Source organism: Manacus candei, unplaced genomic scaffold, assembly GCF_025592945.1.
Source record: "Manacus candei isolate 608988 ecotype Guabito, Panama unplaced genomic scaffold, ASM2559294v1 h1tg000035l, whole genome shotgun sequence".
NCBI lineage: Eukaryota > Metazoa > Chordata > Aves > Passeriformes > Pipridae > Manacus > Manacus candei.
The window spans coordinates 5,111,683-5,124,259 of record NW_026138083.1 but is presented as its reverse complement, the minus strand read 5'-3'; the positions used below and the strand labels follow the sequence as shown (position 1 = coordinate 5,124,259).

The 12,577-nt window shown below is 45.8% G+C and overlaps 1 protein-coding gene across 10 annotated transcripts in view; it reads left to right on the top strand.

Moving 5' to 3' along the window:
• The window catches only part of PAK5 (p21 (RAC1) activated kinase 5), a 159,814-nt gene that overhangs the window by 116,100 nt on the left and 31,137 nt on the right, over positions 1 to 12,577 (top strand). For 8 of the 10 annotated variants that reach the window (XM_051792785.1, XM_051792794.1, XM_051792786.1 and 5 more), the window contains one exon: positions 5,836 to 6,050. In XM_051792785.1, the coding sequence (XP_051648745.1) occupies positions 5,836 to 6,050 (215 nt within the window). Of the gene's footprint in view, positions 1 to 5,304; positions 5,575 to 5,599; positions 5,702 to 5,835; positions 6,051 to 12,577 lie in introns of those variants that run through there. The other 2 variants (XM_051792788.1, XM_051792792.1) reach the window with 2 other exon arrangements.

Here is a 12,577-nt window from a genome sequence, read left to right as displayed (position 1 = left end):
GAGACACATTATCTGACTGCTGAAATACCATAAAAAAAACATAGGTCTCATGCAGCTATGGTACACAGTCATTAAAAGGTCCATTTTTAAGTAAAAACACCCATCTCACTTTGTTATTCTAGGTACTAACTTTGTAAGGTTATCGTGTGTTTTTGTGCATGGCAGAATTTCACAGACCTTTGCTCAGTGTTTTCTGGGGACACCTGGGATGGCAAGGGCTGTTGTCAGTGCTTAGGCGTGAACTTGGGGCTCCTTGGTGGTTTTCAAGATGGCAATATAGAGTAGGTCTTTCCAACTTAAAAAGAATATCTAGTTGTAGGGGAAGAAAAAAGTGGCTCTGACTTTTTCATTGGGAACAGAAAGTCAGAGTTGAGCAGACTTCTTTCTTATTTGGTGGGTTGAGAGGACTACTCTTACATGGGATGTGATAAAAGATACAGAACACTATTAACCTTAGGACTGAAATCACCTTTTTTTTACTTCTATTTCAACTGCCTTTGATTTTACTTGCTGTAAGTCCAAAAATATATTCTTTGGGGGTAGTAACATATATCTGGACTTTCAGCTTTTCAGTTCATCAGTCTCAAGTACAGGAGAGGGACAACTCATGAAAACTGCAGAATGGGATCGAGCGTTTAAGATTGAAGCAACAGAGCAACCTGTCACCTCTGTGTGAGCTCTGGGAGATGAGCTGGCAAGGCCGTAACTTTTTTGGGGAAAGCTATTGCTGGAAATCCTGCCCTGAGCACAGACCATTGCTCCCCTGTCACCCAAAATAGTACTGCCACCCTCATGCTCCAGGGTAGGACTGTAGGATACTTCTTGCTGGAAAAACACCTTCATTTGTGACTGGGAGGCAGCACGGCAGTAGTGCCGTAGCTGACAGAGTGGATGTGCTTTGCTGGTCCACATCACACACCTTGCAGGGGCAGTGTCAGACACAGGGAATTTCCTCTCCGTGTCGGTACCTGATCTGTCATTGAAGGTCAGGGGTGAAATTTGGATTAGTCTGGAAGTCCATGGGACTGTGATGCTCAGTGAATTATTTCTGTGCCTAGGAAGGAGTGCAGTGCAAAGAGCCAAGTCTGGCGTAGATCTAACAGGCAGGGTGTGCTGATTAGCATGTAATTCGATTTGTTAGGCACTACAGTAAACAGCATTAAGTGCAAAATGCAGTGATTGCTCCTGATAGCAGCCTTCCAGCGTTACCTCGGTGCCTGTGGCTGTGGATGGAGGTGTGTCCAGGGTCTCCAGGAGGCACCAGCAGGGCTGGCAGTACTCCTTTCATGGGTAGAGAAAAAGAAGAGTAAGACAAACACTGCAATTACAAAAGAGGTTGGATAGCTGTATCTACAGAGCACAGCTCAAACACTTCTCCTGCTATCCCTGTCCCTTCCCCATTCCCCACTGACGCAGCTGGGACCAGCCCTGCTGTGGATTACTCAGGAGGAGAGGTGGTGTGACAGTCAGATTTTCCCCACCAGTATTGTGTTTTCCTCCAGTAAATGCCATGTCCATATGTTTTCCTTCATGGCTTTGGTAGAGAAAGTCCCTTATCTTTATTCTTGTGCCGTGGTTGGACCGTGGGTTGGAGGACCTTGGCGTGGCAGCCTGGAACTGAACAGACTTATCTCCTGGCTCCCCTGCTTAAGAACAGACTTGCTTTTGGTCTCATGCTGTCACACTTGCTGAACTCTTTGTTTGCTGTAACTGAAGGGCTGCCTCCTTCAAACCTCACATTTACAAGCACAAAATTAATGTGCTGCATCATTTCAGAGTAAGAGCAGGTGAAGTCTTTCTGAAATGGAAGTGCCCCACTGAAGCCATGCAGTGATGAGTCCTGTTTGCTCTTCCCCCTCAAAGCCAACTCAAGCCCAGTCATCAGTGGTAGCTCTTTTTAGGACAGGCTCCCCTCATGTCCCCATGAGGTGTTGAAATCAGCCAGACCATCCCTTGGCAAAGCACATGCAAGGAAAGGACAGACATCCTGGTTGTGCTCATCCCCACCAAAATAGCAACAAATTACGAGTATGATACCTCTCATTTCCTCTTGTTCCATGGGGGTGAGCACAGGAGGAGCTGCACAGAAAGGTGGCATTTGTTGAGAGACCTGGCACAATCAGGAGTATATTGGAAGCTGTCGGGAAGAATTAAATTAAGGTTGAGTGCTCTGGCGTGGGGATGGCACACAGGCAACTCTGCAGAGCTGCCCAACAGCCTCTTACCTCCCTGTGTCCCTGATAAAGGCAGGCAGTTGTCCCATTGTCTGTGGGATGTTTTCCTAAGTGACCCCATTAGGAAATTAGAGTTTCTTAACAACTGTGAGAGGATTGCTGTTTTGTTATGACAGAGTACAGGCAGATGTCTGAGTGAACTTCAACTTCATACATTCTGTGCTCCTGATAGAAATTCTGTAATTTGTATGCTGTACATGCTATCTAGCATCCTGGGAAGGTCCATCATTTCTCTTCAAAGCACTTGGGTACCTCTTATTCCTGAAAGAGTTTTACAGTTCTTGGAAAACGTTTGTTCACTCATCCAGGATGTTTTCTGCTTCCACGCCTAATTAAATGAGTAAATGCCTTTTTTTTTTTTGTGTCGTATCAAAATGACACAAAATTAATTTTAGCCATAGCAAAAATTAAATCATCTCTCCTTTTTTTGAGACCAGGCACATCAGTGGAGACTGAATTGGGGCACTTAAAAGCCCAGAGCTCAAGGTTTCACTGCCCCAGTCCTCATCCTCAGACAACTCAGGAAAACAAGTAGCATCGTTTCCATTCTTTGGGAGAAATCAGAGGAAATGAAGTTTCCTTGTGATTGCTGTGTGTGTTACAGTTATTTAGAGGGACTGTGCTAAGGAGAGGTTGACTTTGCTTTGCAGTGGAACGGAGAGACCTTGCTGGCTGATGAAGTGAAGCGACTGCGCAGCATTTATTATTGAAACCCTCAAGAGCTGGTGGAGGCTCTGCTCCTTTCAGGAGCACCCAGCAGCCATTTGCAGAGCTGCTGGGGAGGCAGGCTGCTGTTAACCAGGGTTCCTGGTTACCTTTCACAGGCACAGCCCCACGGGAGGTGTTCTCTGGCCACTGATATCCACAGCATTGCTGTGTTTGCCCGCATGGCTGAACCCATCCCTGGCTGTGCGAGGTGCCAGGATCCCTGTCTGTCCTGCTGGAGCTTCATGCTCGATTTAAGCTCATCTAAACAGGAGCTGCAGTCAAAAGGGGGGGCAAGTCCCACTGCCCAGACCTCAGACACCATCCCTGTGCAAAAGTGTGGCCTTGGCATCCGGTTTTAGACCAAAATACTGTCCTGACAAAGTAAAGGTCCCACTGGGCCAAATTTCACAATTGCTTCTCTCTGCAACAGCATTGAAACAGGAGAGAGCAACATGGCAAAGACAAATCTAAAACCAAAAGGGGAATATCTTGTTGAATGAATCTGCTGTTTATTTTTAAAAGCAATATGCACTATGCCAGCTGATGTGCTTTTAGTTACGTGATGTTGTTTGGAGCTCCAGAGGACCTGGAGCATCCAATAGCTGCGTTCGGATGCAAGTCCAGCAGGAAATCCTGCAAGTGCCGGCATTGATCGGGCAAAGAAGTACATGTCTAGAGCTGATGGTTTAAAATGTTACTCCAATAGACTCCAATCTCACAAATTCCCATCCCAGAGGGTGAATGAAATCAATCCAGTGCCATTGATTTGCCGCCGGCTGCGATTTGTGGAGCCCTGCGGACGAGCACTGAACACGAGCTGCTACCTGGCTGCTTCTCTTTGAGCCTGGAAAATAAATAGTCTTTGAGCAGAGGCCAACCAGGATGGCTTTGGGTTAGACTGGAAACCTGTCTGTGAGTGCCAAAAGGTACCCAACATGCACCAACAAGACAAATAAAAAGATTATGATGGTGGAAATGGAAAAAGAACCAAAGAAAGTATGCACAGGGGAGACAATCACCTGCAAATGCACAGGGGGGACTTACAAAGCAGTCAGCAATCAATTTTCAAATAATGGGCTTGATCTTTAAGTAAACTAATAAAAGGAAATGAGGATGTAATAAATACCTGATTTATCATCCCATCTTTTTTCTTTGCTGCAGCGGCAACACAACTGTGTGAATTTTCTTCTCTGAGCTTCTCCTTTCCGCCTCCTGAATCATAAAGTCAGGGCAGCACCTTTACAGCTGAGTCTCTCCTGTGGCACAGGAGGTTTTATAGAGCTGCCAGCCTCCTCGCCCTGCTGCTGTTTCAGACAGATGCTGCTCAGGGGCTCAGCAAGCCGTGCTTGAAATGGCCCAGAGATCAAGGTGGAGGACTGTTGTGAGACAGCAGAAGGAGGCAGAGGACTTTGCCAGAACAAGACAGTATTTCACTGAAAAGTGACAGGACCACTGGCAGTTTCCCTGGGACCAGGAATTTGTCCTTGCCTTATGCAGCAGATTTCTGGAGTCCTTCAGAAAGTCAATTCTGAACTTGCTTCAATATAACCATTAGTCTCCTCCACTTTGTTGTAAGGTGGGACCCACCAACCCTAAGGGTTAATGCAGGTTTTGGGTGTACTGGCTATTTCCTGTGCCAGTAGAAGGAGTAAATACCTTCATCCCTTTCAGCTTGCAGTTCATGCCTTCTTCCACTTTGAAACTTCTCTTGCCCCAGCTAGCCTGTTAGCCTGTGATCTCTGTGTGCCCTGCAGACCCTCCTGCTGCCTTCCCCAGGCTCCTCAGGAGGGACAAAGCAGCAGGAGGAAGGCAAACCAAACTGCTCTTATCAGGAAGTAACAACTAAAAATTGACTAAAACACTCATTTTCTGTAGAGCAAGTGCTGTAACAATTAGCTTTACCAGGCAGCCAGGCCAACCCAGGTCTCTCCAGCAATGCAGAAGCTGGGAAGGTCACGTTTCCTCCATCCGCCTCCAGTTCCTTGCTTGTACAGCATTGGAGGGACTCCTCTCTCTTCTCCACAGCACCTTCACAAAGACCAAAGGAGCTGATCCTTCTTTCTGGATCTTGAAAGAAGCAGGGCCATCACTGTAGTGAATCCCACCCAAGTGGACATAAACCCAGGTACTGTGGGCATGTGGCTCTCACAGCAATCATTTCTGCCCTGAAGGAGAAGTCATGTACTGTGATGTTTGTAGTAGCTGATACCTGATACTGTTTTTAAGGAGGAGCCTTTCTGAATGCAGGTGAAGTCCCTTGGACCAGGTTAGAATTAGATCTGAGCTCTCTGTCTGTTTGCATGGCTGAATTGGCACAGCAGTAAATCTGCCTTTGACTGCTGGTGTGTGAGATCTACATCTGACCACAGCAGGGCCAGGCTCTCATCTGGGATGGGTTGTCTGGTGGGTAGATTTGAGATGCAGAGCCGTGTGTGCGTTTGCTCTGTGGTGTGTCAGGGCACAGCTCACCACTTACACCGAGTGCCGTCCTCTGAGCAAAGCCATCCACTGCTGCTGGCATTGCTCCAGGCTGGGAGCTTCCATGGGATGTAACTTGCAACAGAGAGGGAAGCAGAAAGTAGGACCTGGGGCTTTCTTTCCTGGCAATAGGGGCATTTTCTTGTTTCGGAAGGTATTATGAACATTTAGAGGTAAGAAATAAGGACGTTGTGGGTTTATTTCTTAAAATCTCCCAGCGAGGAGGTCAGATAAGCCCTTCCCTCACACAGATCTCAACGTGTGGAGTGAAGTTTATGCAGGTATTTGGCTGAGGCCATCTACTAAAATTCCCTAGGAAGTAGAGAGAACGCTTGTGGGTTGCAACAAAGCATAAAGATGTGGCAATTTTTTTTTAAATTTTCTTTTCTTTCCTGTTTTCTTATGACTTCTCTAGATTTTTTCACCATGTTCGGGAAAAAGAAGAAAAGACTTGAAATTTCTGGGCCCTCTAACTTCGAGCACCGGGTCCACACTGGCTTTGACCACCGGGAGCAGAAGTTCACGGGACTACCTCAGCAGTGGCACAGTTTGCTGGCGGACACGGCCAACCGGCCGAAGCCTATGGTGGATCCATCATGCATCACTCCCATCCAGCTGGCTCCTATGAAGGTACAGAGTCCCTTGGGAGTGCCCCAGCCTGCCTTTAATTGCTTGTAACCTTAATGAAGCAATGCCAGTGGACTGTTGGCATTGCACAGTGGCTGTCCCGGGAGGCAGGCACGGCTGGGGAGCGTGCGAGTGCAAAGGCAAACATTTAACAGTAGAGCTGCAAGGAAAAAAAGAATTATTTTTATATATATTTATTTATATAAAAATTGTGTGAATGTCTCAGAAGAGTGTGAGTCATGGGTCTGGCAGGGGCCAAGCCTTCACGCTCCCAGGCTGCAGAAGAAAAAGCCACAAGTCCCCATGGAGGCCCAAAACGATGCTCCTCTGCAGCATAAAACTCCTCGATAATTAATTTAAGAGCAGTGCTTTAGGCAAAGGCGGTTTGGAGCAAGGGAGAGAGGGAAAAGTACACCAAAGAAAAAAAATTAAATTGCTTGTTCAGCCAGGCAGGGAGCTCAGGGAGGGATCTCGTTTCCACCTGCTGCTGCCTGGAGGGGGTAACACATGGGGATGGAGCTGAACTCGCTGGGTGGTAAAATGAGGGGAAATAGCCCCAGGCTGTGGTTTGGGAGGTTCGGGCTGGGCACCTGGGAAGAAAACTTGGCTTAGAGGGTAGAGCAGCACTGGACAGGGAGCCAGGGTGGCTCTGGGATCCCCATCCAGAGGCTCAGGATTCTGGTAGACAAATTCACCCTGATGTAGCAGCATTTCTGGGATTGCACATCCTGACAGCCAAGTGAACCACACCTGTGTTGTGGTGGCAGCCTGTGCCCTGCCAGCCGTGTACATCTACCCCTCATGCAGCTGCAAAATAAATTTAGGATTTCCTTTTCATGGGGATTTTTCTGCAGCAAGGGAAAATCAGATAATCCTGAGAGCATGGACCCTGTAGCTATATTTGATAAGTGCTCTTTGCTAAATTTACATTTACTGCCTGCTCCTGAAGGGCGCTCATCACTTGCTGATCAGGACTGCTGGGTGGTGCTTCAGGACAAGGGGGATAAAACCAAGGCCTTGCTATTTTGCTATAATAGAATATTGTACTATATAATAGAGGCCTAGAATAATGAGGGAAAAAAGTAGGCAAACCTTTTCCTGCTAGGGGAGGAGAGCAACTTTGTTCCACAGCCCTTCTTAACACCAAAAATGTCTCTGGGTGTTTTGACATGAATGCGTGATGATGTTTTAAAATGGGGAGGGGGGAAAGAAAGGTGTTTATTATCTTATAGAGCTGCCATCTCTTTCCTGCAGTTCTGGAACCATCAAATCCATAAGCTTAGTAAGTTTTAAAATGTAATAGCTTTCTCAGCACTGTACAGGCCATACCACTCTGGGTCTCAGCCTGCAAATGGACGTGTGCAGTGCTCCCCAAATGGGCAATTGCCGCGTTTTGAAGTGGAGAAAATCACTGTATTTCCAAGAAATTTGTCAATTCTTGCTTTTCTGTCTCTGTACCAGGGGTCTGTATATGTGCATATACCAGGAACGTACTTCTGAACTAAACTGTAGAACTGAACTAAACTGTAGAACTAAACTAAACAAAATCCAGTTCCCAATCCGAGCTCATTCTCCCAATGTAGCCTTGGGCAATGGTGGTCCTTGCTGCATCCTTGCATCCCACAGCATCTTCCCAGGATGTGTCCCAGGGACAGGATTCCTGCAGCCTGGTCCCCATTGTGGCAGTGGCTGTGGGGCTGAGCACAAACAAACCCATCTGCAGAGAGACCCTCAGGAGGGGTTGGAGATGGGAGATGTGGATTTGGAAGGAGATTACCCAAATTGCAGCTGATTGCATGACACTGCTCCAAAGGTATAGTTAGATGAGGAAATGGTGTTAAGACTGGAGGATTCAAGAAATTGTACCTTCACCCTCTGGTTTCTCTCCCTGCCAGAGACCCAATTGCAGCTTATTGAAATGGGCCTCCATAATACAGAAAACACAGGTTAGTTTTAATAGCAACTAAGAGACATTGACTGTAATCTGAGAATTTGCTTTCAACCCTATTGCAAGATACCATTTTACTCTATATTTTTTAAGAATTAAGATCCTTATTTTGTTATAACAACTCATGGAGAGAAACTGAGTTGCATCCACTTTAAAGCAAAAACTCTTTTAATGTTCCTAAACTAGCTCAGCATAATCATTTAATTTAGATGAATTTTTTTATGTGTGCACATGCACCAGTACCTTTAGTGTTGAAAGGGCACTGAGGATTTCATAACTTCACTGAGAGCTGAAGATTTAAAATGCACTTGCAGTTCATGGAGACAGGAACCAAAGGTTCTGAGATCTCAGTATTGGTTACAACTTTCCCCTTTCCCACCCAGCAGTTCATAGTTCACTTGATGTACCTTGTAAATGCACTGATGTGTAGCAGTAGAAGGTTCATAATTTTTCCCTGAGTCATAGAAGTAGGTCATGCTGAGGCATTTGGCCAGAGTTAGTTGGTGCTGAGGTTTCAGGTCATACAGCAGCTCTGTAACTCTGCTCTTACGTGCTCCTGAATTTATTCTGTTTGATTCCTTCAGTACTGACTGTGCTGTGAGGCAGAAGTGTGTCCCAATAGGTGCTTCTTCATGACTGAAGAGCAGCACAGATCATAGAGCCGACTTTGAGATTTCTTGGGTTTGAGGCAGAACTGGTGTTTGCTTGCTTTGGGCTTCACCCAGAGCTGAGGCAGAGGAAGGGAAAGACTTTTTTTTTTTGACTTCTGTAGGTTTCACAGCTTTCCCTGTTAGTGGTGTTTGCTTGTTTCTCAGCCTGCAAAGCAGAGAGGATCTGATAGGCAGCGTATCCCTTTGGGTAAAGCCAATAAACGATAAATATTCTCACTGCTCCATCTGTATATTCAAAGGCAGCAGCAGCAATGATGAAGAGGCAGCGCCCTGGGCTCCCAAATATCCTGGGGGATGTCGTTGCCCTGCCTCTGCGTTGGCTGGGATGAAAGGCTTGTAAGTGCTTTGGCACGCGGGTGGCGGCGGCTTGTCATGGTAATATCAGCCTTTGAATCCAAACCTGAGCTGACTGTACAAATTCATTCATTTCAAACACAGGGAGAGACAATAATGGGATTCCCCTTCTCAGTGTGGGTGACCCAGATACCAGCAGAGGATTGTGTATTTCAGATGCCACCACAAGTCAGTAAAATGCCGCAGAAATTTCATGAAAAATAGAAAGCGGCAGTGATCTTGATAGGTTTGTGGTGTGGAGACAGAGGGGGTGAAAAAAGGCTGATTTTTCACTGAAAACATCTCTGCAAGAAAAATGTGAACTGCCTGTGTCTGCCTGCACTTAAAATGGGCTTCATGAAGTCTGAGATCGTGATGCCAGGCCTCTCGTTCCTTTTCCTTCAATACTTTGTAGTAGTTCTGTGTGTACCTGCAGCTCGTGGTTTGCATGTTTGTTCTTAGCACACAACAGGCTTGGCTTGTCATCACTCTTATACTACACAGAAGCTTCAGTTTGTTGCCACCCTTTGATTTTTTGAAAGCCTCAGAGTCAATAACTAAGCAAATGCATCTCCACTCCACTCAAAATATTAGGAAAGCAAACACCAGAACCCTTATTTTGGGGATTTTTGCCAAAAGAGCTTATCATTGGCTTTGTAAAGATGCTCTGTTAAGATCTTTGCGTGTCTGCTGCTGTCAGTGGGAGCAGGATGGCACTGAAGACTTGTTAAAATCCCTTCTCATGTTTCCCAGTACAGGGAACAGCTGAGCGTCCTCGCTTCTGTCAAGTTACTGGAGGGAAAAAAGGCATTTATTCATGAAAAAACACCATGCTGAGGTTACTCTTTAGTTGTCTGCACTGGTACGTGTGTGAAGCCTCCATCCCTTTGCTTTTGTTGATGCTTTGGGTAGTTTCATCATCCACACACTCAGCAAGATCAGATGAGAGTCCCCAGCTTGATGGTGACACAGTGATTGGTTTGTCCTTGAGGAAGAAGGGACGGAGCTGTGAGTGTTTGGGTGGCCAAATATACGGAGGCATCAAAAAGACTGAATCCTTCCTGCTGGGACCCCTGCATGTCCTTTTCCCCTGAGCACGTTGCAGCAAATCCAGCCATGCTCATGTGGTGGAATTTTCCTTTTCCTGAATTTTCTTCCCTCAGCTTGACATCGATGCTGTACTGTCAGGAAGACGGCAGAAGCCCCTTGTGTACCATGTGGGTTGAGCTGCCTTAAAAGTAGAGGACACATTGTCCTTTCCATCACTTGACCCAAATGCCCTTGAATGCCCCAGGTCTGAGCTGAGATGCACATTAATTTAAGATACACATCGACTGTGCCATTAACCCGTGGCAGTTCATTTACCCGGTGTTCTGAGCAGAGAACTTCTGCAGGGGACAGACCACAGCGTTGCCAGCTTTTCTCCCAGTCTTTCATCCTCATGTTCCAGTGGTCTAATCTATATGTTTTGTCTTACTAGTTTTAGCTTTTCTCCCTTCTGCCTCTCAAACCCTGACCCCAATCCTGGTGTAATTTTTAAAACTTTTCTAAGCTTTTACTCATGCATTTCAGCCTCTCTACTGCACAGGGGAAAAACAGTCAGAAAGTGAGTTACTGGTTGTGGCCCTTTCAATAGCTCTGGCATGAAGCAAAGCTTCTGTTTACTGTGCATGATGACAGATGAAAAAGAAGGTATTTCTCTTCGCCATCCTATTTGGCCTCTTAAAATATTTCCCTCAGTGAAATTCAAGTCTCCTTTCAGTTGTCATTTTTTTCCTGCATTTACATGCTTTCCTTGCTTAGATGGAGGACACTGTGCCCAGTGATGCTGACTGGTCAAAGACCTCAAAGAGGAGATAAGCCAGGGTCCTTGTCTGAGCTTGAGCAGTCAGAAATATCCAAGTTTCATTAGGTAACTCCTCCAGCCCTCTCCTCCCATGTGGAATTGCACAGGGAAAATGCCTGACCAGGAAATGAGGGATTTAGAAATAAAGAACCATTCAAAGGCTTTGCCTGCTGTTTGTGGGCAGATGGACAAATCAGTGGTTGTCCTGACCTTTCTTCCTCGTCCACCCAATTGTCTACTTCTCCTTCTTGGTAACTCCTTCCTTTTAGTTATTCCTCCCATTCCTGCCTCTGTACATGGGACAGTCTGAATTCCTTGCTTGAGGAAGGTTGACTCCCATCCTGCCAAATGCTGTGGATCTACAGCACTGCTTGACAGGACGGAATTGGAAGGCTGCTGACATCTCGTGGGCCTTCCTTGTAACCACATCATGAAGAGCCCTGCACATTAACTCACATTTCCTAATTACACACCGTGCAGTCCCACGTTGTGCCTGGTGTGTGTTCAGCTGGGAGAAGTGGAGGGGGCGTCTCCAAAAAGGGCCAACACCTTGCAGCACAGGACATCCCAGGTGGAAGGAAAATGTTTTGCTGCCAAGTGTGGTTGAGCAGCAGGACAGCGGCCTGGAGGGACTGTGGGATCTCAGCCTTTGTAAAGGAGAGGGCAAAATTTGATGGACAATGCCCTTAGCAGCCTGACTGGACTTTGATATTAGCCTTGCTCTGGGCAGGAGGGTGGACTGGAGGCAGAAATGCCTTCCAGCCAAAGTTCTTCTGTGATTATCTTCATCTACAAGTGATTACGGTCAGATTTGCCATTTTCCTGCAAGGCAACCCCACTTCAATTTATTTTGATCGCTGAATGGGAATGCTTTTCATGCTACATGGTGCCAGAAGAAAGTACTGCAACATTTTTCAGTGAAAGCTTTTCTTTCAAAGGGGTAATGCTTCACTCTTGAGGGCTATTTGGTTACTGCATTTACAAGTGACAGTGCTACTTCAGTTACTCTCTGTACCTCCCTGTGCAGATATAATACAAATATGCCACCTAGTGTCCATGGATGTGTCTAACTATGACATTCACTTGGTGTGAGAAGAGCCAAGTAGCCGGTTTTGTGTAGTCTTACAGGAAATCTATCACTGTACAAATAAAAATCAGCCACAGGATGAATCAGTGCAAGAATTACCCAGCTCAGAAATTCTTTAGAATTCATATCTCTAGATTAATATATTCTCATATGTTCTACATTGTATAGAGGAAACTTCTGGGTTTATTTCTGATCACCTGATTTCTGAAAATTACAGGTTTTATCTAAGAATTTTTTTATGTTTTAAAGAATGTTGTTGCTGCCTGTGAAGTTGATTTTCATGAGAGAAAAGTGTTTAAAAGTGTTTAAAAGTCATTTGGACTATGCTTTTAATAACATGCTTTATTTTAGTCAGCCCTGAATTGGTCAGGCAGTTGGACTAAGTGATTGTTATAGGTCTCTTAACAACTGAAATAGTCGATTCCATTTCCTTCTATTCCATTCCATTCTAAAGGAAATGCCTCTTCTCGTGGCGCTTTACCTTCTTTGTAGTTTTGAGTTTCTGGCTTTCTGAGTTTCTGGCAAAATTCCTGGTCAGCTTGTGAGCAGCAGCTCTTTCATACCATTGCATTTCATCCAGCCTGACTTTCATATTGTTTTTCCAGAGCCTCATTTGGAGAAGAAAAACTAGCATTATTGTCATCT